Raw genomic sequence first — 23294 nt, forward strand, 5'->3', positions numbered from 1 at the left:
AAGAAGAAGAAGAAGAAGAAGAAGAAGAAGAAGAAGAAGAAGAAGAAGAAGAAGAAGAAGAAGAAGAAGAAGAAGAAGAAGAAGAAGAAGGTGGTGGTGGTATAAGTACATCTTTGTTCCTCTGTACATTCATGGACCCCTCTGTCTGAAGAAGATTGATGACTTGTCAAAGTGTGTGAAAAAGAAGCAGTTGTATGTTTTTCTGAGCAAGTCTTACACAGGGAAGCCTTACTCTGCTAGCCCCGAATTCCTGTTCCTTAGCCACAGTGCTTCTAAGGACACACCCCATTGCTTCTTGGTGCAGAAATCCTGACCCTATCCTCTTGCCTGTCACAGGATGTTCAGCTCTTCTGGGTCTAGGATTGTGTCCCCCAGTTCCTACCTTGCCATGCAAGCATCTCAGTGCTTGCAGGTCTGCTCCATCTCTTTCAGAACTTCTGTCCTTTTCTTTTCTTTTTCTTTTTCTTCCTGTAGCTGAGGGACAGCTGTCTCAGTCAGTCTTTTGCCTCCAGCAAAGGATGCAGAGGATGTCTGCCTCAAGGCAACAACAGAACACTCTGAAGCTAGAGTCCCTGTACATCTTCTCCACCATTGCTCTGTGACTGACACTGTCTTAGAGAAAAGCCAGCACCCTTCAGAGAGTCGGCCACACGGGGGGGGGGGGGGACGGGACAGAAGATGGCTTCCTTGCAGCTCTGTTAAGTGTGAGCTGTTGGGCTAAAGTTTTAACAGGTTTCCAGTTTTTCTCTGTCATAACATGTTTTGACGCAGTGACTATTCATCCAGTTGGAGTCTCCCCTCCCCCACCCCCAACTCTTGCTCAGAGGCAAAGTTGATACGGAGGAAGTAGCTTTCCTCACTCCCAGAAGACTCTAACAGTTACACTTTAGCTTCCCTCTAATTACAGCCACCATGACAGTTCATATGTTGTAGCAATAAAAATAACCATAAACCTTACATAATCATTAAAGTTAAGCAAACAGCCCCGCACTGCATCATAACGTACAGGTAGTTGCTAATAATCCGGGAACAGCAATGGGGCATTCAAGGGGCCGCTTTCCTATCTCCACAGTTTCTTAAACAACTTCAGAGACATATTTTTATTAAGTATATGCAAGGCAGATGATCTTAACCCTCAAGAAGAGTGTGCATAATAATTGTGTACTCTTGTAATGCTCTCTGAAGACCTATTCAGAGTCCATTCGGAAAGACAATAATATATCAAGAAGTTCTGCAAACTTCTTCCTAATGAAGACATGCCAATTTGAGACCAAGAATGTGGCCTCCAAGGACAGACTAACCACTGCTCTCTGTCTCTCGGTATTTTGCTACTTTATTTCAGAGTGATTCAAAATCTAATTAAATTTCTAAACTCTAATGAAATTACAGAAGAAAAATCATTTAGGATTATATTATGTACAATTACTCACGGCTGAAAATTACAGTTACCCTCTTTCACCGGGATGGACTCTCCAGGGAAACCCCTGTTATTTATCCGCCATATAAATCGGAAGCTTCTCCCATTCTTTACAGGTTGGAGGTAAAGCTGAATTAATTAAATGTATATATCCTGGGCTGCAATGGATTGGTGGGGAGGGAGTTCCGGGAAAGAAAGCATATGGGCTGAGGTCTCCTGATGCAAGGTGTGGGGTAGCTGAGTGTGCTCCAAGGGTGGGGTCCCCTTGACACAGAAACAGTGCCAACCACGATCACAAGAAGTCTAGGCAAAGCTCAGGAGCTGGGTGTGCACCCCACGTGTTGTTGGGCTTCAAGAATCTTAGCTTATTTTTCTAGCCCTTAGTGAAGAGATTATCACCAGAAGATTGCTGAGGGATGGGGGGGGGGAGGAATAAAATTTCTATTTTGAAAGGTTCAATGACTGGATCAATCCAGACTCATATAAGCAATGAAATTTTGGAGTGTTTCTGCAGCTGTTTAGTAATTTCATAAATGTCTCTGACTATGATCTTTCTCTCCATGAAGAGAAAGCTTGGAAGATGCTGCCACTGCTGCAGATTTTGACATCTACTGCACCAAATTGACTTGGTTTTCTAGGAACACACACTATGCCATTTGTACTTTTGTACTCGATAAGAATGACTAAAGGAACCAGACACAAAACATCTGTTTGACGATATCAGAGACCTACTAAAGTAAAGAAGGCTAGGGATGCCATCTAGATGGAGAGAGAAACAAACAAACAATGAATCTTAAATTGGACATTTTTTCCTTTCATAGGCATCTCTCAGTCCCAGAAGACCAGGGAGAGGCTGGCTGGGAGGTAAGGGACAAGCAGCTGTGAGGGGCTGTCATTCAGAATTTGTTTGGTCACACCCTTACTTTCAAGTCAGGTTGCCAAAGGGAAAGTCCCTAGAAAAAATGAAGACCATAAAGCTCTTCAAAAGCACAAAGTCCAGTTAGTTTATTATACTCTGTGAAACTGTTTAGATGTTTAGATGTTTAGATGTTCGAGCAAGATGTAGAAGACGATAAAAGCCACATGGACCCAGTGAGACCCTAGGCTTCCAAGTTAATTTACATCTATCATTTGTCCAATGTCAGGGACTCATTAAAAAATAAAACCAGACCCTGGAGAAAGCAAGTGTGGTCATTCCCTGTACTACAACTACTGTGGTAGAGGAAGGGTTTTCCATGTTTTTCTCAGGTAGGGCAAGTTCACCAGCAAGGTTCATCCCTGCCCACCTCTTAGTTCTCCTTTAAAACATTCTCTTAGGTCTTCATGAGTTCTGTCTTCTACAGAAAGTCTGAGATAGGGCACAAAGTCCCTATGAGTTTCTCTTGTCAGTGTCTTGAGCCCTTCCGTGAAGTTTCAGAAAAACTTTGTCAACAACTCAGTTTATGGATAAGATGGTCACTGCATTTATTTAGGTCTTCTTCAATGTCAACACGGGGATGTATGAGTCTCTAGAAATAACATCTTTATCTTTTTTTTTTAATCTTTTGACAAGCAAAACATGATAGGGTCCCTTTTAGCCCAGTCTGGCCTGGAATGCTCTATGTGGCCGAAGCTAGCCTTGAACTCTGGGTCCTCTTATCTCCACCTCCAGAGTGCTAGGATTACAGGTGTGAACCACCACATTGAGCTTAGAACAAAGACTTCAAGGATCAGGAATTGAACCTCTGGCACAGCGGGAGATTACTAAATCTAATGGCTAAGCCACCAGGGAGCGTCCTTGAGCTATTTCCACGAAGGACACTTCTGAGACTATCAGATTGCTCTTGTGAATACATCTTAAGACTTGAATGTAATTTTGATTTTTACTACAACAAAGGGAAACCAATGTTTATACACTGGCTTGTGTTGACTTACATAACGCAGATCCCCCATATTTAATTGTATATATTAATTCTGTTGAGCTTTCTATTCAGAAAATCAGTTAGTATGGAAATAATAACAGGTTGAATCTTCTTTTCAGCCCCAGGACAAAGAAATTTTTATTTTGCTTTTAAGGACCTAAAGTTCCTTTATTTAGATCACTGTATATTTTTCTTCTATGATCAACAAATGCAGTGAATTATATTTACGAATGATTTTTTCTACTTTTAAGCCATTTAAAATTTTTGGTTAAAATTCAGTTGTCTAGTATGCCTGGGTTTAAAATAAACAATAACAAGACTTTGTGTAAATGGCAAATTAGATGCAGCCCCTGGGTGACCCAGGGCGGGAGGAGAGTGGGGTAGGAGAGATGGACTCTGTTCCGAAGGGATCAGGGCTTCCCAGAGAGAAGGAGGACCAGTGAACAGTGCAAAGGAGCAGAGGTAGGAGGATGTCAACACGGATGCAGACAGCTTCCTGTGGATGTGTGCACATGGTTGTGTGCACATGGTTGTGTGCACATGGTTGTGTGCACATGGTTGTGTGCAAGGACCCGTTGAAGCTGGTCGGGGCATCTGACCCTTTGTAGCTGGAGTTACAGGCATTTGTCAGTTGTCTGGTGTGGATATTAGGAAGTGGATTCCAGCCCTCTAGAACAACAGCAAGCGCTCTTAGAGATGAGCTGTCTCAACCCCAACCCTATTTTTGCTAATTCTCTTATATATGTCTTTTGATGCACAGACATTCTTAATTTCAGTGAAATACAATTTATCCATTTCTTCTTTTATAATAAATATTACTTTAAGATGTACTTATTGTACTTAGTTTGTAGTTATTTCTTTCCTATTCATTTTCCTTTTCTGTTTTTTGTTTGTCTTATTCTCTTTTGTGGGGGAAGAGGAGGGGGTTCTTGGGGTAGACTTAGATAGTCAGTTCTGTCTGTGGTTCTGATGTTCATCCCTACCCTACCCCAGCTTGGTCCTCCCACCCTGCCCTCCAGCTATCTTGTTTACAATCCTGCATCTTTATGTTGGAGAATATCCTATGCCATTTCTCCAGACCCTTCTTCCTCTCATAACTTTCTCCAGTGCTCAGATGCCTCAGCGTTGACCCTTTACCCAGCGTTTCTCCACACTTATTTCTCCTTTCTACAGCCCTTCCTTCTAGCTGATAAGTCCTGGAAAACCAAGAGGCTCATTCCTCTGAAGCTAATTAATTTTCCTGACATGTCTCCTTCTCTCCCCTCCCCTCATTCTGCCTCCCTCCCTCTGCCTCCCTTCTTTCCCATGCCATCAGCTCTCACTCCTTTGCCCCATTCCCAGATTTCTGACTCTTGACTTTGTTGTGTATCCCGTTTCGTTTAACCAGGGCCGTCTGTGTGACTACTGGACTAGGAATGTCCACTGGAGCCTGATGGGCCAGCGGGGTCACAGTGAAAGCAACAATTTCCCCTTTCCCTGAATCTTTCTTTTTTTTTTTTTTTTTTTTTTAAGATTTATTTATTTATTATATGTAAGTACACTGTAGCTGTCTTCAGACACTCCAGGAGAGGGCGCCAGATCTCGTTACGGATGGTTGTTAGCCACCATGTGGTTGCTGGGATTTGAACTCTGGACCTTTGGAAGAGCAGTCGGGTGCTCTTACCCACTGAGCCATCTCACCAGCCCCTCCCTGAATCTTTCTGCAGGAAAGAGTTCAGCAGTGAGGGGCAAGACCCTGAGTTCTTCCCCTGTCCTCGTGTGGCTATGAGCCCACTCCTGTGCAGGACCCCGAGTTCCTCCCCTGTTTTCGTGTGGCTCTCTATGAGCCCACTCTGGTGCAGGACCCCGAGTTCCTCCCCTGTCCTCGTGTGGCTGTCAATGAGCCCACTCTGGTGCAGCCCGAGTTCCTCCCCTGTCCTCGTGTGGCTGTCTATGAGCCCACTCTCGTGCAGGACCCCGAGTTCCTCCCCTGTTCTCGTGTGGCTGTCTATGAGCCCACTCTGGTGTAGCCCGAGTACAGTCAATTCTGTGTGGTGGTTGCGCTTTCATGGCTGCAATGGCTGTGAATTTCCCAGATGATACTTTTTGTTGTCCTTCCAATTTCTCTGCTTTTAGACTCTTCTGCTCCTCTCTTCTTCCATGTTCTCTGAACCTCAAGGACATGGCATAAATGTCTTGTTTAGGACAGGGCCTTAGGAGTGACTTAGTCTCAGCACCCTGTGCAAACAGAGGTCTGCATTCACCACCGCTCACTGGAAAGAGAGGCTTCCCCAGTAAGGGCTTAAAGTGCTACGGGAGCAAACACGTATCTTTATGAAGAGGTTTGTCGCTATGTTAATTTTTAACTAAACAACCGAATTAAGTCTCTCCCACAGGTTTTATGACCTCCTCGAGGGGCCTTGAGTTTGTGAGTGGGCTGCAATACCACGTGTGGAGTCTTCGCTGTGGAATGGGAGGGACTCTGCTTCGTGATAGAGCACAGCTTTCCCTGCTCTGTGTGTGCTCATGATAGCGCACAGCTTTTCCTGATCTTTAAACTCTAGTTTGCCTTTCATCATCTGGCTTCTCATTTTTTTTGTGCCTGGCACTCTGCTTTTCCCAAGTCTTGTTATTTTCCTGTGTGAACTTAGAGTACGAAGAAAGCTCTATTTGTGCCTTATAGGGTGGGGACACTGATTTTTGTGATTTACAATTCCATACCTATAATTTACTTATAAATAGACTTGTGATTTACCAATAACATATGTCACAATTCATGGTTCTGGAGACACTGAGGCCAAGTTCCATGGTTGGTCACATCAATGAGGACTTCATACCGCCTCTGAGAGTGGTGCAGGGCTCACAGAGGAATCCCATGTGAGGGGGCAGTGGTGATCCTCTCGAACAGTCCACTCTCACAGGACCAAGCCATTCTGTGAGGACTAACCCACTCTTACAAGAAAGATGTTAATCCCTCCAAATGGCTGTACTTCCTAATACCACTAGACTGGGAGCTGAATTTTAACATGATGTTTGTGGGGGCAAAGCACACCCAAACCATTGTTCCAGTAACCATACTAGACATACTGACAGCCGTTTGTATTTATGGGAAGCAGCGCTTCAGAGATGGGTGCCTTTAGATGGTAAGATCTGCAGACCTTCCCTCTTCTAAGCTGTGTTACACCTGCATTTATTGAAGCCACCTATTCCATCTCCTGGTATGGATTTGTAACATTCATTTTATATATGAAAATTGAGTTCATTTCTTTAAGTCAACATTGCTAGAAACACTAATAACACCATGGATGGTTCATGCCTTGATTTACAGCGTGCTAATCACTGCTTAGGAGGTTTGCTGGGATTAATTGTCTCATATCACCTCTATGAGTACAATTTCTCTTCTCTTTTTACAGATGGGAAAAAAAACAGTATTTGGGTTGAAACAGTATCTCTCTCCCTTCCTCCCTCCCTCCCTTCCTTCCTTCCTTCCTTCCTTCCTTCCTTCCTTCCTTCCTCCCTCCCCCTTTCTTTCTTTCCCTTCCATCCTTCCTTCCTTCCTCCCTTCCTTCCTTCCTTCCTTCCTTCATCTCTTCCTCTCTTCCTCTCTTTCTCTCTCTATATGCATTTCTGTATATGTATATATTATTATATATTACATATATGTGTAATAGAATACATATTATATATTATAATTTTTCTATTTATTTTTATACTATCTAGATATGCATATACATTTATATATGTGTATATATACATATATATTTATACATATATACATGTATATGTATATATTCTATATACACCTCTCTCTCTCTCTCTCTCTTTCTCTAGATCATGAAAGGTCTTGCCCTTGAGTCCATCCCATGTCTCCTTGGATGGAACCCTTCCTGCCACTGACTGCGTTCAGGTCTACAGCTTCTCCCAGCAGTGGATGACCCACTCATTAGCTCTCACTGGTCACTGGCAAAAAAAAAAAATGAGGGCGAAAGTAGCTTTTGGATTTTGGAGCTTTCATTATTTCAGGATTGATGACTTTAATAATGAATCTTGCATTAATACCTCAATGGACTGTATACTTTTTAATCATGACCTGGCCGTATTTGAGAAAATTTAGAATCCCAATATTATTCTTGGGTCAGCAACAGAAGTGTGCATAGCCATGAGGGATAGGAAAAGAAATTAAGCCATGAATATGTAAAGGCATAAATATAATTTTTATAATCAGGAAGTAATAATAAAACCACAACACATATATATGCACTTACAGTAAATTGGGAGCACATTTATATGTAAGATTCCCTTGAGGCTGCTTCTAAGTGCACCCACATCTTTATTTCACCTTATTACTACTGCTAAGCACAATCCAAGGTCACGGGCTCTTTGGATGCAAAGGGTAAAGGGCAAGCAGGCTGCTGCCACTGGCTGCCTCCACTTGTAATTTTCACTTTCCTTCTTCCCCGGGAAACAGGTCTCTCCCAGCATGGAGGGCAGAAGGAAACTGTCTTATTGGTGATTGCAGTGTGATAAAACTTTTCCTGGGGAGATATAGCACACACATCTATTTACCCCAGACAGGGATCCCATGACAGACCAAAGAAGGGATACCACCAAAGTCCAACTTGGTGAACTGAGGGGTTTTGGGGTTTAATAGGGTTACTCACAGGAGTATGGGTCAGGGTTGCTTATAGGAGCAGAAGTGGCTTGGACAGGTGCATCACCAAAGTCCACCCCAGCCAGCATGGGTAACAGACAGCTACAAAAGTCGGGAAGCCTGGAGCATGCTGCACAGCCTACAGGCCCTCAAGAGGTTGGACAACATCCTTTCTGAGTGACTCTGCTCTAAACCTCTTCCAGGCAGTTCAGCTGGTTTCTGCTTCTCCCAGGCAGCAAGCTGGTCTGGCCTTAGAACCTTCCTTGCAGCTCAGCCTCATTAGTCTGAGAGGGACTCACAGCTTTTATTGCTTCCTCTGACCTAGTGAGTCTGCTCAGTTTCAGGGACTTCCTAAAGCTGTCTTGAAATGCTTATCTTCCTGTTTGAAGAGTTTTCCCTGTAGGACGGATTGTTTCAATCTCTAGGAAACTGTTATACAACACACCTTCACAACTAGCAGCTCAGTTTCCTCTTGAAGCCATTTTTTCTTCAATGGGGATTCATGAATCAAATCTCGTGGAAACTTCTTTTTCTGGGATTCTGAGGAAGCAACCCAGGATCTTCTGCATGCTTAGTAAGCACATGTTCCATCCCTAAGGTCCTGCCTCAGCCTCTTAGGACACTTTCAAAGCAGCCGGTGTTTCTTGCTGGAATGGACGAAACCGTTTACATTTCTGTCACACAATCTTGGTAATATTTGTTCTGATTTTATTTTAATTATTTAATTTTAATTGTGTGGTCTTTAATAAACACAAACTTGCCATGTATATGCTACATCGAATAACTTCTTAACCAAAGCCAGGCTTTTGTCAAACTTTTGGAGATGAACTGTGGTGCTAAGTTACACTGAGCCAATGATCATGGACCAAGGCTGGTCAGGAAACAGCAACCTTCTAAAGGGCTTGAGCATCTCTCCAGCAGGCGGTTCTTGTTTACCTTCTCTGTCTCCTCTCTCAACCTCTCTCCTGTTCTGAGTCTGCCAATTCCTATGGTAATGACCCTTCCCTCCCCCACCCCAAACATACATAGTTCAGTGAATCAAAGAAGTGTTTCTGGACTCGGCAGTGTGTAGCTCACTCACATCTGTGCTTCATGAAAAAGTGATACTAATCTCGACTTTTCCCAACACCATTCCACGCCATACTTCCGCGGTTAGGTCTTTGTTAGTTTTTTGAGGTGAGGTCTTCATTTCCTTACAGTCGCTTTGTCAGTGCCCTTTCCCACAGCTCTGTATGCCCAAATAAGAGTCCTTTGAAGTACATCAGGGATGGCATCTGTGCCAGGGACATACTGACAGTCAGCTTTATCCAGAAAATTAGAAAATTGTTTGCAAAGACATGTAGCATATCGTCTTACCTGCTCACTTGACTTGAGGATTGCCTAGGGATTTCTGTTTCCTCTTTTTTTTTGAGACAGTGTTTCTCTGTATAGCCCTGGCTGTCCTGGAACTCACTCTGTAGACCAGGCTGGCCTCGAACTCAGAAATCTGCCTGCCTCTGCCTCCCAAGTGCTGGGATTAAAGACGTGCGTCACCACGCCCGGCTTACCTAGGGATTTCTATAGTTGGTGATTAAGAAATTTGTACCTCACTGTGCTCCTGGGTTTTGTGTCTCCAGTTTCTAACCCAGTGAGTGAGTATTTGGCTTCACTGACACCCAATAGATTGCACAGTCAGCATCTTTATAATTTTTTTGAAGTCTCTCTCCTTCTAATGAGGGCATACATTTTATTTTTTTAGGTCTTTCTTAATGCTGCACACTAAAACTTTCTTGACATGAATCTAGGATAACCATTGTTGGATTGTAATAAATATATAGACTATCGCTTGAATCTATTCTCTCTCTCTCTCTCTCTCTCTCTCTCTCTCTCTCTCTCTCTCTCTGTACACACACACACACACACACACTTGTTGGTAATAAGAAAATCATTTTTAGTTTTTTATTTAATTGGCAAATATATATACATATACATATATATCAGGTACTACATGGTGTTTTGAAATACATATACATTTTAGAATAGTGATTTTATACTTTAAAGTTGAAAAAGTATGCATATATTTTACTGGTGAGTAGAAATTCAATTAGGTTTTACAATACTAACCTTGTGCATAGCCAATTTATTATTTCTAATGTGTTCATTGTTCTACTCAACAAGCAATATCAAATGAAAATTCAGTTTTTCTGTTTTCCAAAACATTATATATTTATTTTTCAGTGAAGAAAAAAAAACTGCAGTAATTGGGATGCTAAGCTATGTTGGGCAGAAGTAATGGTATTGTCCATTTTCATGAGACTGCGCTGTGTGGCTCAGCGACCAAAGGAACTTGTCCTCTCTTGGTCCTGAACTCACGAGTCACTCAGCCATGTTTTCTTTCCTACTCTTTCCTTTGGTTTTGCTGATGTTAGGCTGGCCTTTTAAAAATAAGTCAGAGAATATTCCTTATAAAGTATTTTATGCTATTGTAGCTAGACTTTCAGCTACTTTGTAGGTTCTTCTTTCTTCCACCCCTCCTCTTCCACCCCTTCAAGTCCCTAACACTAGGTAGAAGAGGAAAAAGGGCAGAGAGGTAAAGGGTAACATTATCATTGACTACTTCCTGCTGATTAGAGGCATTGAGTTCCTTGATCTTTTGATCTTTGTCATCAGGATATCTACTTTCTTTTTTCATCTCTTCATGCACACAACTATGTGATAAACCACAACCAACAGTGTCCAACTGGCCAATGTGCCAGCAGCTCTCCAACTTTCAGGGCCCTAGCATTTATATAACCTCTGAAAAGTCCCCAGAATTCCAAACATCACACAATTGCAGAAACTGTCTGTGGCTGGCAAAATCACGCCCCTCCTAGAGCACGAGGCAACTCACAGTCAGCTCCTGTGGACAATCTGAAACAGCCCCATATCCCACACCTGGGATTAAGACAAAAACATAGTTTTAAAATATTTCTATATTTTTAAAGAAACCAAATTCTTACTACATGCTATTTTGTTACCTGAGGAGTTGTCTACTCCTAAGAATTTAAAAATTTTTCTTAAAACTCTCTAGAGTCACCTGCTTGCCCCTTCCATGTAATAACGGGGCTTTGCGCTACTTGGTTTCATTTGTTAAAAGATGTTGGACTCTGCCTGCTTTGTCTTCCTCTTGTGTGCTTCAGGAAATTATCATTTTCCCTTTTCAGGAAGCCATATGTATTTACTTCCCCCAAGCTTTTAAATCCATTGGTCTAAAATTATTAATGTTATCATTATGGCATGATTAGCTTGTTCTGTATTCATATTCTCGGTTACTCTTGATATTTTATGCTTTTAAAATCTGTTGTCTCTTTTAATGCATTCTTTGAGAATGCATTCTTTGAGAAGTTCATAGTATTATTAGTTTTATTAGAAGAAGAGACTTCAGAGCTTTGTTGGTCCTTCCTGCTGAGTCTTTCATCTCTGGCCCATTATTTATGCCTTCATATTTTTATTTATTCTTCCTTGTTTTGAGGGGGTGATAGGCAAAGAGTATCACGTTGGTTTTATCACCTTGTAGCACTGGCTACACAGCTTTTTCTTTTTCTGACCTTCTTTTTGCTCTCTCTCTCTCTCTCTCTCTCTCTCTCTCTCTCTCTCTCTCTCTCTCTCCTGAGATAGCATTCTGCCACATAGCCTTGGCTACTTTGGTCCTTAGGACCCTCCCACCCTTGTTCCCTGAGTGTTGGAATTTCAAGTGCGTGTTGCCATGCAATCTCTTACCTTTCTTTTTAGTGTTTGCATCTACACATTTCCTTCTGTTAACTCTGATGTTCTATGAAATCTGCTGTGTAATATTTTTATGACCATTCAACTCCAGGCGCTTTTAATTCTCACTGTGATTTCATCTTTGACCTCTGTGTCACAAAAAAGGTCTTTAAATTTCCAACTCTGCTGAACTTTAGCTGTCTATTTCTGTCCCTGTCACTACTCAGTTGTACTGTGCTAAGAAAAATGACCTGTATGCTACACATCCTTTGACATTTAAAGATTTCCCTTGCAGCCTATATATGGCCATTTGGGGCAGTTAGAGGTGAATGTGACTTGGATGCTTCTAATAGCTGTGTGTCCTATGTTAATCTAATAGCCCACTGCTGTGTCAAATCTTCCCTGTCTTTACTTTTTTGGTGACTATCTCATGATGCTGGTGGCTTGACCATCCCTCCCATCTTATACTGAAGGTATATGGGGCAGGGCTGGAGGCACATGAGGAGGACTGGAGACTCCATGGAATGATGGAGTTGGAGGTGAAACAGAGGCTTGGTTGGAGGGCAGACCGTCATTGTTGCTGAAGCAGGGCCCTCACTGTTGACTGGATGTAAGGTGACCTCTCTAGTACCAGGTATGTTCTATTCTATTGCTATCTGTTGGACCGGACACTGTGCTAACTAGTCCAGCATCTGATTCCTCCATTAAGTAGTCCTGATGCTAAGCTCAAGCTGTATAGGGCACCAGGTAAAGTTGTGACTTGGGCCCTCCCACTCTCCAGCTAGTGCAGTGGGAGCCATCATGGTACCCGTGACATCCGTAGCCACAGGTTATTTATGACAGGCACATAGGATAGGACACCTGCTCATGCTGGGGCATCATGCCACACCAGAAAAGTCTCTGGAGGTGTCAGGCAATCTTTGTAGCCTCTAGCCTAGCAGAGATCTTTGGGCTCTGAGCTCTACTTTATTCTCCAGTCTAGCAGCCAGAAGGCGTTGGTTTCCCAGCTCAGGAAGTGATGGCAGGTCAAAAGCAGAAGTTTTGAAGCTTCTTCCCCTCCTGGGAAGTATGGTCAGGTCATACTCTGGGAGGGGTCCCCAGAAGCTATAGAGCACGGATAGGCTGATGACTGTATTACCTTGCCATGTGAAAACACTTGAAAATTGATTGCCAGCATCAGACAATGGATATTTACATCAACATAGAACCACTCAATCCATCTGGGTGCCAGGTCTCCTGAAACTGGAGTTACAGGTGGCTGTAAGCCATCGTGTGGGTGCTGGGAACCAAACTTGGGGCATCCGCATGGGTAATAAATACTTTTCATCACCAAGTGTCTCTCAAACTCATACGGTTTCTTATAGCACTCTCCAGAGCAGGTGAAGAATTCCTCCTACACATCATTAATAAGAAGGACTCCTTTTAGATTAATATGTGTTATGAGAAACATGTGTGAGTATTTAAATTGTTGAGGGGCTAGGATCTAACCTAGGGTCTTGGGTACATCAGGCAAATGCTCTACTGCTGAGCTTCATGCTTAGCTTTCGTGTGTGTGTGTGTGTGTGTGTGTGTGTGTGTGTGTGTGCTTGTTTTGAGGCAGAGTCTCACCATAGAGCCCAAGATGGCCTGAAACTTTCTAACCTCCATATAGAACCACATTGAAATATGTATTAAGACTATATAAATATATTAGTATGCGTGAGGTAGAAGGATAGAACATTTTAAGTCACTAAAATGCTGCAGATTGCATCTCTCAGGATGCATGAGTTCCTTGCTTCTCACACCCAGAAGGAGCAGAGGTAACCATGAGAAAGGTCTAATGAACATCTGGCCACCCAAGTCATCTGGCCACCTCTGTTCAAACAGGTGGGTCTCTGATGCTTGTCAAAGGTTGACAGTAGGGTGGCATACACTGCTGGCTGAGTGGTCCAAGCTCAGCTTTCATACCCACCTCTGTGTAGACTGTGGTTTGGTTTCTTCCTCTGTCAGACTCCAGTCAGTATTAATAGTCAAGACAGGAAGCTGGGAGGGTCACATAAGTGTCACGTCCTCAGAGAGCACCAGGCACAGGAGGAAGGGCTGCCATCGTTGGCTGCCACTTAGAGGTTTAACATGAGAGCCCAGTGGGTGGCTCACCCCCTGCCAGCTCAGTTAGAGGCTCCGGACTTGTCATTATGTGGATCGAACATTTAAAAAGTATCATTGCTTATCTACCGTACTTGGAGCTTCACGTCAGCTCGCTGAGCCGGAAGAGGCAGCCCGACGTGAGTTCTGGGAACTTGAGTGGAAAAATGACTTTTGCATTCTCTGACCTTGAAGGAAGCCTAGCACCTCCCTCCCACCAGTGCAGAAGTGAGCGGCACATAAACCGCAGAGATGTTATCACATGGTGACTGCTATGAGCAGGGGTCATGTGAAAGGAGTTATAAACTCTTCCTAGCCATATAAACACACGCAATCCAGGTATTTTATTTACATGCTGTAAGCCGAGATTGGGCAGGTTTTGGAGCTATTTAACTTACATCCCAGTCATATGTCCCTTGTTACTTGCTGTTTCTCCTGGCCATGTGTTCATGGTCTTTCTCCTCTTATGGCTGCTTCCTCCTCCTTCTGTGTCCTTTCTTCTTCTCTCTGTCTTTATCTGAAACTCCTAGCCAGGTAACTGAAAACCTGCTTATCTCTATCTACTGTCCAGTCACAGGCTTTATCCTTTTATTGGCCAATTAACTTGGAGGGCAAGGATACATAGCATCATCTGGTGTATGTGAGGATCTCCACGTTGGGTGGCAACCAGATCTTGGGGGCCAGTAGTTAGTATTTGAATACACAGCAGCATGAGACCAACCCCCTATAGGGCCAGGGATTGCCCCCTCATGCCGCCGTCCTTGCAAACAGCTGAATGAATACCATTAGAAAGTGTGGAGGTGGTGCCTGCCGTTTAATCTGTGAACATATCCTGTTGTTTGCTGTGTGGTAAGAAGCACACATACTTTTTTAGCATAAAGAACCTTCTAAGAACCACTTCAATATCCATCCATGTTTCAATGCTCCTGACTTATTTTATAAACCTTGTCTACTTGAGTGTGGATGTCTGACCCTTACATAGCTGGGCCTGTTTGCACACATCTTCAATCACTGCATGACAAAGGCCTCAGCAGGAGATCAAGAATTTAAGTCTAACCTGGTCTACACAATAAGCTATCTCTGGGAAAAACAAAACAAAACAAAAAACAAACAAAAAAACAGGCATCAAGGATGCAGCCCAGAGATGCAGCCTTTGTCTCACATGCCCTAGGGGCTGGTTGATATTAATAGCATAAGAAAAGTTTCTGAGAAGAGAGTAACAGGCCTCCCCAGATTCCGAAGAACCAATGACTTATCACAGTGTTGTGTTTCGGGAGAGGAGGTGGTTCCAGCCCCAGGCATTAGAGGATACTCTAAAATCTGGCTTTCTGTACATACCAGAGCAGGCAGCATTCTCCTTTAAGACCTACCAGCAGGGGTCTTTGGGCAAGAAACCAAAGTGATGCTTCAGTGTTGGAGATCTGGGGAGATAGCCAGAGGAGAACTTGTGAGCTTTAGCATCCAGTGGTACACCCTCCTGGGCACACATGAACTCTCTCCCACTCGCCACCAGGCCGAGACCAAATAACAGGGACTTCCTTCACCCCTGCCAGCAAAGGGCCAAGAAGAACCCACAGTCTTTGGCTGTGGCTGTAGCTTCCTTCCTTGTCAGTCACGTGGGGGCTTAGCTCCCATCCCTGGAGCCTGGGGTCAGACAGCTCACTTGCTTCATCTCAAGGAGCCAGGACAGACACCACTATGAGCTCTGGGATCCCATTACTGAGAGCCCTCCTCTTCCTCTTAGGTAAGTGAAGGCAGATAGTAGAGATGGAGTGGGTGTCACCCTTTGCCAGCCTGGGAGCCCAGTGAACTTAAACTGTAGATGAGATACCCGTGGGCTTCCTTCTGAATTGTGACACATCCCTCGGGCTAGATGGCCTTGCTGACTTGGGTGGGATAGTGGGCAATATCCCCATTTCAGTTTAGATGCTGCTTACAAACATGCTGGGCTGAGGGAGGAGAGGGCTGAGGGGGGTGCAGAGGAAGAGCTCCAGGCTTAGCTAAAAGACAGTCTGCTTCAACTGGGCTTCATTCCTCCTAAATCGGAACATGCTTCTAGCACCCTGAGTTTCAGTTTCTGACCTAACGGAGTGGAAGATAGTGTTTCCTTCATAGGCTTGTGAGAGAACTGAGTTAAGCTTAATGTATCCAAGTCAAGATAATTGCCTAGGAGAGACAGGCTGGTGGGGCTGCCGCATTCCTGGTGATGACTGTGTGCGGAGTGGAGCCGGCAGAGGAATGGCCAGTAGAGTAGACCCAGAAGCATCTTTTTTTGTTTGTTTGTTTGTTTTAAAGCACTTGTTTTTGGCCAAGCATTGAAAGGTGGAAGGAAGGAAAGAAGCGGGAGTAAGGTGGGCAAGGACTGGAAAGAAATAAAAAGTCAGAGAAGCATAGAGAAGAAGAAGTGTGGTAAACTGAGAGGAGCTGTAAGATTGCTAGAAGTACGCAGAGACACTGAGAGCAGCGGCGGCGGGGAGGAGGGCTACTTCGCAAAGTGCCCTTGGCGTCAACTGTTGCTTCTTCGGAAGGCAGCACTCATATGCTTTAAGATGCCTGAAGGCAGCACTCATATGCTTTAAGATGCCTTTTCCAGAAAACTGAACAAAACCGAAAAGCAAGCAGTCTGCCTCCTAATGGTTTCTTGAGTCTAGAGGTGTGGCCTGAATCCGGTACACAGACAAGATTACCGTAGCAGGTCTCCACGAGCGAGCGCCCGCACCTCGAAGGGGCAGCACAATAAATACTTGGGTCTTTGGTATTGGCATGCTGCGATAGACCCCTCTCATCCACTCGTGGATGTTGGTCCCTGACAGCGACAATGAGGAGGTCGCAGGGACCAACAAGCAGTGAATAAGGGTGCGCAGGACAACCAAACTCAGTATTGTTGCCAGGCCAACGGCCAGAAGCCAGCAGAGTCTCTAATCTCACTTTCTTTCTGCTTTGGGCCGACAGAAATACAGGCTGCTCCATCCATCGTGGGGAATCTGGGGGAGGGGTCGAATTTAAAAACGAAGAATAAAGTAAAATGATATAAACAGACAATTCACTGAAAAATTGCAGACAGTAAGCCTTTTAAGATGCTCTGTCTGACAAACCCAAAGAGAAGTAATAGCGTGTGGCATATTTTGGTGCTTCTGAGGTGCAAAGTACTGGCTAACGTCAGTCCCCACAGTGTCATGGAAAGACATCCTGGTACTGCGATCTCTGGGTGCCTTTTTAAGCCCAGTCATTCTGCTCTTAAATGCTTTCACATAAAGGTAGGGCATAGAGAGGACCGCGAGGCAGCTCTAGACTTCCAGCATGTTACTTTTTGCTCTGTTTTTTGCAAGCACAGAGAAATAAGGCAGTCACCTTCTCTGTGCCAGTTTCCTCGTCTATCAGTTGAGGCTAATGATCTGTCCTACTTCCTTCCCATGGTGGTTGAGAGGTTTCTTAGCAGCGTGTCTGACTCGTGGTGTACGCTCAGGACCAGGCATTAGGCACACTCACTGATTCTACTTCACAGAGGCTATTGGGAGGGGAAAGGAAGCTGTTCACAACTTTTGACCCAGAAATTCCATGTCAAAGAATCTACTCTAAAGAAATAATGAGGGTAAAAGCTTCCCAAAATGTTTAACAGGATGTTACTCAGCACAGGAGGAATTTCAATTAAGGGATTGCTCAGATCAGATTGGTCAGTGGCCGTGTCTATGGGGAATTGTCTTGGTTGTTGATTGGTGTGTGTGTGTGTGTGTGTGTGTGTGTGGTGGGTCTCAGCTAACTGTGGGTGGTGGGACCCTTGAGCAGGTGGTCTGGGTTGTGTCAGAAAGCTGACCAGCATGAGGTAGAAGCTGGCCAATAAGTAACTTGATAAAAAGTTGATGTGGGTCATGATGCTCATCACAGCAGCAGAAAAGTGAACTAGAACATTGTCTAAGAAACATTTTAAAACTCACCTTTAAATGGATTGCATCATTCAAAAGTAGACTGTATCTGTGTGTGCATCTTAATGAAAGGGTCTAGTTTTATTTTTCTGTTTGTAATACAAACACTCCTAACGTTTGCTTTAGTCTTTCATTTAGAACCTTTTGGCAATGCTGCCTCTATTCAGGCCCCATTTAGCAGACGTAAAAGCTGCCTGTTCTGGGCCATGGTTCTGGATCTGATTGCATTTGGTCATCATTATAATGATTTGATACAATACCTTATGTATCGTTGTCACTTCTCAGGAAGGTTGTACACGCTGCTGTTAGAATCTTCCTGACTCTGAGTGTCCCTTCCTCTCTCGCTGAAGCTTTTCCTCAAAAGCATGGTGAAGCCCACTTCATGAGAGCTAACACCTCAGAACCACCCCAGGGGCCTCATCCACCTCTCCAAACCAGCCCCAAGTGGAGGTGTTCTTGTAACCATACCCATTTGGACAGATGAGGAGAGGGGAGCATACAACACAGAAAGGGCTTCTTGGAGGTCAGAGATCAGGTAGGTGGCATTGCACAGATTTGAAATGGGGCATTTCGATATTTTAAAGCTGTGCATTCAGAGCTGAGAATGGAAAAGGTGTCACCATGAAATCACTCTGAGTGGTTTTCAGACTGCTTCATTCAAATTTCCATTCCAAACTTACAGGAAAGAGACATCAGTAAGGAGTTTGCATACACTCCAAAGAGTTGAGTTTGAGAACAGTTCACCCCTTTTTTATCTGTCTTTCTTTCTGTGTGTCTTAGTGTGTGTACTGGCTGGTTTTGTGTGTCAACTTGACACAAGCTGGAGTTATCACAGGGAAAGGAGCCTCCCTTGAGGAAATGCCTCCATGAGATCCAGCTCTAAGGCATTTTCTCAAATCCAGTGGGGGAGGGCCCCTGTGGGTGGTGCCATCTCTGGGCTGGTAGTCTTGGGTTCTATAAGAAAGCAAGCTGAGCAAGCCAGGGGAAGCAGGCCAGTAAGTAACATCCCTCCATGGCTTCTGTATCAGCTCCTGCTTCCTGACCTGCTTGAGTTCCAGTCCTGACTTCGTTTAGTGATCAACAGCAATGTGGAAAGTATAAGCTGAATAAACCCTTTCCTCCCCAACTTGCTTCTTGGTCATGATGTTTGTGCAGGAATAGAAATCCTGACTAAGAAACCGTGTAAGCCATTTGTAGCCAGACTGTATAACATCAAGGGTCCTCTAGCGGCTAAATGCATCGGTGTGTATTTCCCAAGACTAGAGACAGGCACAGCGGTGTGGATGGATCAGGAGGGACATCACAGGACATGAACACTGCTGGGCACAGAGACCTCACACCACATGAGATCACACCTGAAAGGCTCTGAAAGAGTCACCAGGAAGAGCAGGACAGTGGGCATTGGGGTTAGAAAGGAGCTGGAGACTAGACTCTGTTTATGTCTATGGGGGAAAGCGATGGTGGTGGTACAGCAGGGTGACTGCAGTCTGCATCAATGTGTGGAGTATCTTAGAATAGCTAGGAGAGTGCTGCGTTTTCAGGACAGGGACATGAGAAGTGTTTGAGGGACTGAAGCTGCCAGTTTTTTCCCACTGACCATTGTTTGTTGTATATGTCTGTTGAATCGTTATGTTGTACACGCACATATAACGGGTCAATCGGAAATGAAGACTAGATGCATTCCCTTCTGTGAGTACAGTGCAGTCACCAGCCTTCGGAATGATAACACTAATAAAATAATTTCCTATCATCTGTGAATCACAGTCCAGTATTTCCTACAGTGGTTGTTAGCACCTTGATGTAGGGGCAGTTGCTGCCTGAGGTAACCAACCCATTTTAGCCTTCTGTAGGCTGGGACATGCATGGCCTAGGTTACTCAGCCCAGAGATGTTTTTAAAGTACATAGCTCCCTGGCTAGCCCCACCATGTCACAACAATCCTCATTTTGGGGTTGCCTGATACTCCCTAACAATTACACTCAAGTGACCTATTTTTCTACCCCAAAGTGACATGGCTGACGCTGTCATCTTTGGCTTCATGCATAGAGGTGCGGAACGTGTGAGTAAGACTGAAACAATGTTGACATTATGATAAAATTCAAAACAAGGTCCCAGACTGTGGTCACTGAAACCTGCGTAAATATCAGATGAACAATATTTTTAAGTTGCGCTACAATATTGATCTAAGAATAACCTTTGGTCATACCTAGTACAATTCCTCAGCATTTTATTAGAGATCCATCTCTTCTGACCGCTCTGCTTAAGAAACACTTCCAACGACTTGAATTCCAGCAGACATGTCAGTGATCCCTCTTTGTTTTAACAGCATTGGAAAGCATCTGCTGAATTCTATGTAATATTACAATCACGAGAATAAAAGGAATACAATATCACTTTAATTACGTTCCAGGCCCTAAAACATCCTTCACTGAAGGAGCCAGAGTTATTGAAAGAGAGAGGCTTTTTTTTTTCTCTGCCTTAATTTATAATGAAAAGATGGCAGAGGCCAGGGTAAAGAGAATTAAATTCGTTTTTATCTTCCAAAGTCAAAGTCATCACTTCCTTCCTTGGCTCTTAGTCCCTGAGATCTTTGTATGAATCTTTCCTGACAGCTTTTCCCCTGTTCCAGTTTCTTGCCAAGATAATGCTTTAGATTATGCGGTGAGGAGATGTGTGTGAGAAACAATGGGTGTGCTCATTCTCCTTTGCTGCCCATCAGATCACAAGGACGCCATCCACCAGCTCCTCTTAGCCAGTGGGCGGGTGAGAATGGCCGGCCGGCTTCTCATAGAGTAGGCAGCAGGAGTAGCTTCGGGGTTACTCCCTGGCTTCAGTGTTTTGCTTTGTGATTGGTTGCTGGGCTTTACTGGTGTCACTCAGGAGTTCTTTGTATCATCCAAAAGTGTGAGTGCTGTCTTGTCAGATCTGTGGCTGAACTACATTTTAATTTTATTTTTAATAAAATGTATTTCATTAAAACATTTTAATATCTTAAAGTTCTTTTTAGTTTTAAATTAAATTAAATTAAAACACTGAGACAGATCTAGGCTAACCTGGAACTCGCTCCATAGACTAGGATAGCCTCAAATTCATATAGAGATACACTGGCCTCTGTCTTCCCAACACTGAGATCAAAAGCAGCACCGTATAGGGCTTTATTTTAATTGTTTTGTATATATATATGTGTGTGTGTGTGTGTGTGTGTGTGTGTGTGTATGGATATATGTATATGTGTATATATATATATATACACATATATATGTGTGCATATATATATATATATATATATATATATATATATATATATGTCTCTGTGGGTATCTACATGTGTGTATGTCACATGTGTGTTTGTGCCTGCAGAGGCCAGAAGGTGGCTTCAGATCCCTTGGGGCTTAAGTTACAGAAGGTTGTAAGCCACAAGACATGTTCCCAGAACCAAACTGGAGTCGTCTGGAAGAGCAGCAAAGGATCTTAACCACTGGACCATCTTTCCAGCCTGAACGTATTTAATGTCAGTGAAGTTTAATGTACTGGGCTTACTTTTTTTGACAGACTTTTCTTCTGATATGAGGCATGAGAAGTTTTCACCAAGCCTTAAGCCTTTATGATTTTTCTCAAATATCCTGTGCAGTTTCATGCTCTGTATCTAAATCTGTGTTCTGTTTTGTGAACGTGAGTGTTTTGTATGTATATGTTCGTATGTGTGCATATGCATGCATGTTCAGGTGTGCAAGATACGTGCATGAATGTGTAGAGGCCACTGTCAACATCGGGAGGTTCCTGTATTACTTCCCACCTTAGTTTTTGGCACAGGGTCTCTTATGGAACCTGGAAGTCACTAGTTCAGCTTGCCTAGCCAGCCAGGGGGCTCCAGGCATCCTCCTGCCTCTACCTCCCCAGCTCTAGGATCACAGGTATGTATAATTGTGCCCAGCTTTTGATGTGCATGCTGGGGGGGGTCTGAATTCAGGTCCCCATGATTGCAGACAAGCACTGTATACACTATGCCACCACCCCAGCCAGTTCCGATACATTTTGAGCATTGTGTGCGTGTGTTAAGAATTTATGTCTCGGTGTATTATATTGTGTTTGTAAATGTATTTTGGTTTTTTTTTTATTGTTTTTTTGACCTACAGGTCTTTGATTGCTTCAGCACAGTTGGTTGAAAAATTATTCTTCCTTCGTTGACCTGAATCTGTTGCCTTGTCAAAAGATGGCTGTGCCATGGAGCAATCTTGGTTCTTCTCTCTGTTGAAACATATATGTCTGTCTCTCTGCACAGGGGCACCTTGAGTCCCAGGCTACAGAATGTCCCTAGTTTGTATAGCATTCCCACCTAAAACCAATTCTAGTAAATCTGAAAAAAAAAAAGCCTTTGGATATTCATGGACAAACTTCCTGGGCCTTTTGATAAGCAATTGGGAGAGCTGGGACGTGTTTATTATGAATGTATCTTCTAGGACCTCAGTGTGCTTTCACTGACTAGTACTCTTCTTGATTTCTCTCTTCAGAGCTGTGGCATCTGGGGACATAAATGTGTGCATATTAGACTTACATGTCAGTGGCTTTGAGTGACTACAGATTGTATTATCCTTCAAGTTTTTCCTCCTCTGCATAACTGAGTGCCAAGAAGCCCTCTGTTTTCTATCTGTGGATCTGACCTCACTTATGCTAGGAGTTACTGTTTGATAACTTATGGTTTTCTTCTCAGACCATTACATTATATGCAAATGAGGTCAAGATCCTTGCCCCCATTTTGAGCAATGTTGCATTTATTCCTCATTTTTGTGTTGCTGGCTTGGCAAGGACTTCTATTACTGAATCGAAAAGAAGTAGAAACAGCACATTCCCCCAGTATTGTTCCTGATCCAAGTGGTGTGATACCTTGTTTCTATCTGTGCTTCTTCTAATCTCACATCCAGACCCTCATTTATCTGTCAGAATTGCTTCAACTGACCATTTTATTTTAAATTTGAGTCCAGAAGATACTCGCCAGTGGTTCTCAGCAAGGAAAACTGGGTTTGCTCATACCTATGGGTCTGTCTAGAGTCCAACTGTGTCCACGCCAAGACTGGGTAGAACTGGGCAGAGCCAGTAGGGCCAAGGATGGCCTCTGAAGGTCCAGGTGAGCTCCTCATTTATGCTTTCCCATGAGAAACAGTGTGTGGACCAAGGGTGAGTGTGTGGCTGAGTAGTAACTTCTGTTACAGCTGATGGTCAGTCTAGTTCTAGCCCATTAGAAGATGATGTTGGGCAGTACAGGCACAGTATTGTGTGGCAGCAGCCAGGGGCAGCTAAACAGACCTAAGAAGGGCTCTGGAGAGACTCAGTGAAGAGTTCTGAGCTGCCCTGGGACATTTGACAGCAGGGACTTCTGCAACATTGACAAACCCTGATCACTGAGGCAGGACCCCTGAAGACAGATCAACTCTTAGTGATGATCTACTCCCCATGCTGGTGTGAGACATTCACAGAGCCAGGCTGACCCAGGTTCAAAGATCACAGGCAGGCAGGCAGGCAGGCAGGCAGGCAGGCAGGCACAGCAGGCAGGCAGGCAGGCAGGCAGCAGGCAGGCAG

General features: G+C 43.9%; 1 protein-coding gene across 1 annotated transcript in view; it reads left to right on the top strand.

The window, feature by feature from the left end:
* Positions 1-15411: 15411 nt before the first annotated feature.
* Tmem273 (transmembrane protein 273) overlaps positions 15412-23294 on the top strand; it is a 29839-nt gene continuing 21956 nt past the window's right edge. Inside the window, exon 1 of the mRNA XM_021182590.1 lies at positions 15412-15539. Within this exon, the coding sequence (XP_021038249.1) occupies positions 15494-15539 (46 nt within the window). The 5' untranslated portion in view covers positions 15412-15493. The remainder of the gene's footprint in view (positions 15540-23294) is intronic.

The sequence above is a fragment of the Mus caroli genome, chromosome 14, assembly GCF_900094665.2.
Source record: "Mus caroli chromosome 14, CAROLI_EIJ_v1.1, whole genome shotgun sequence".
NCBI classification, from domain to species: Eukaryota; Metazoa; Chordata; class Mammalia; order Rodentia; family Muridae; genus Mus; species Mus caroli.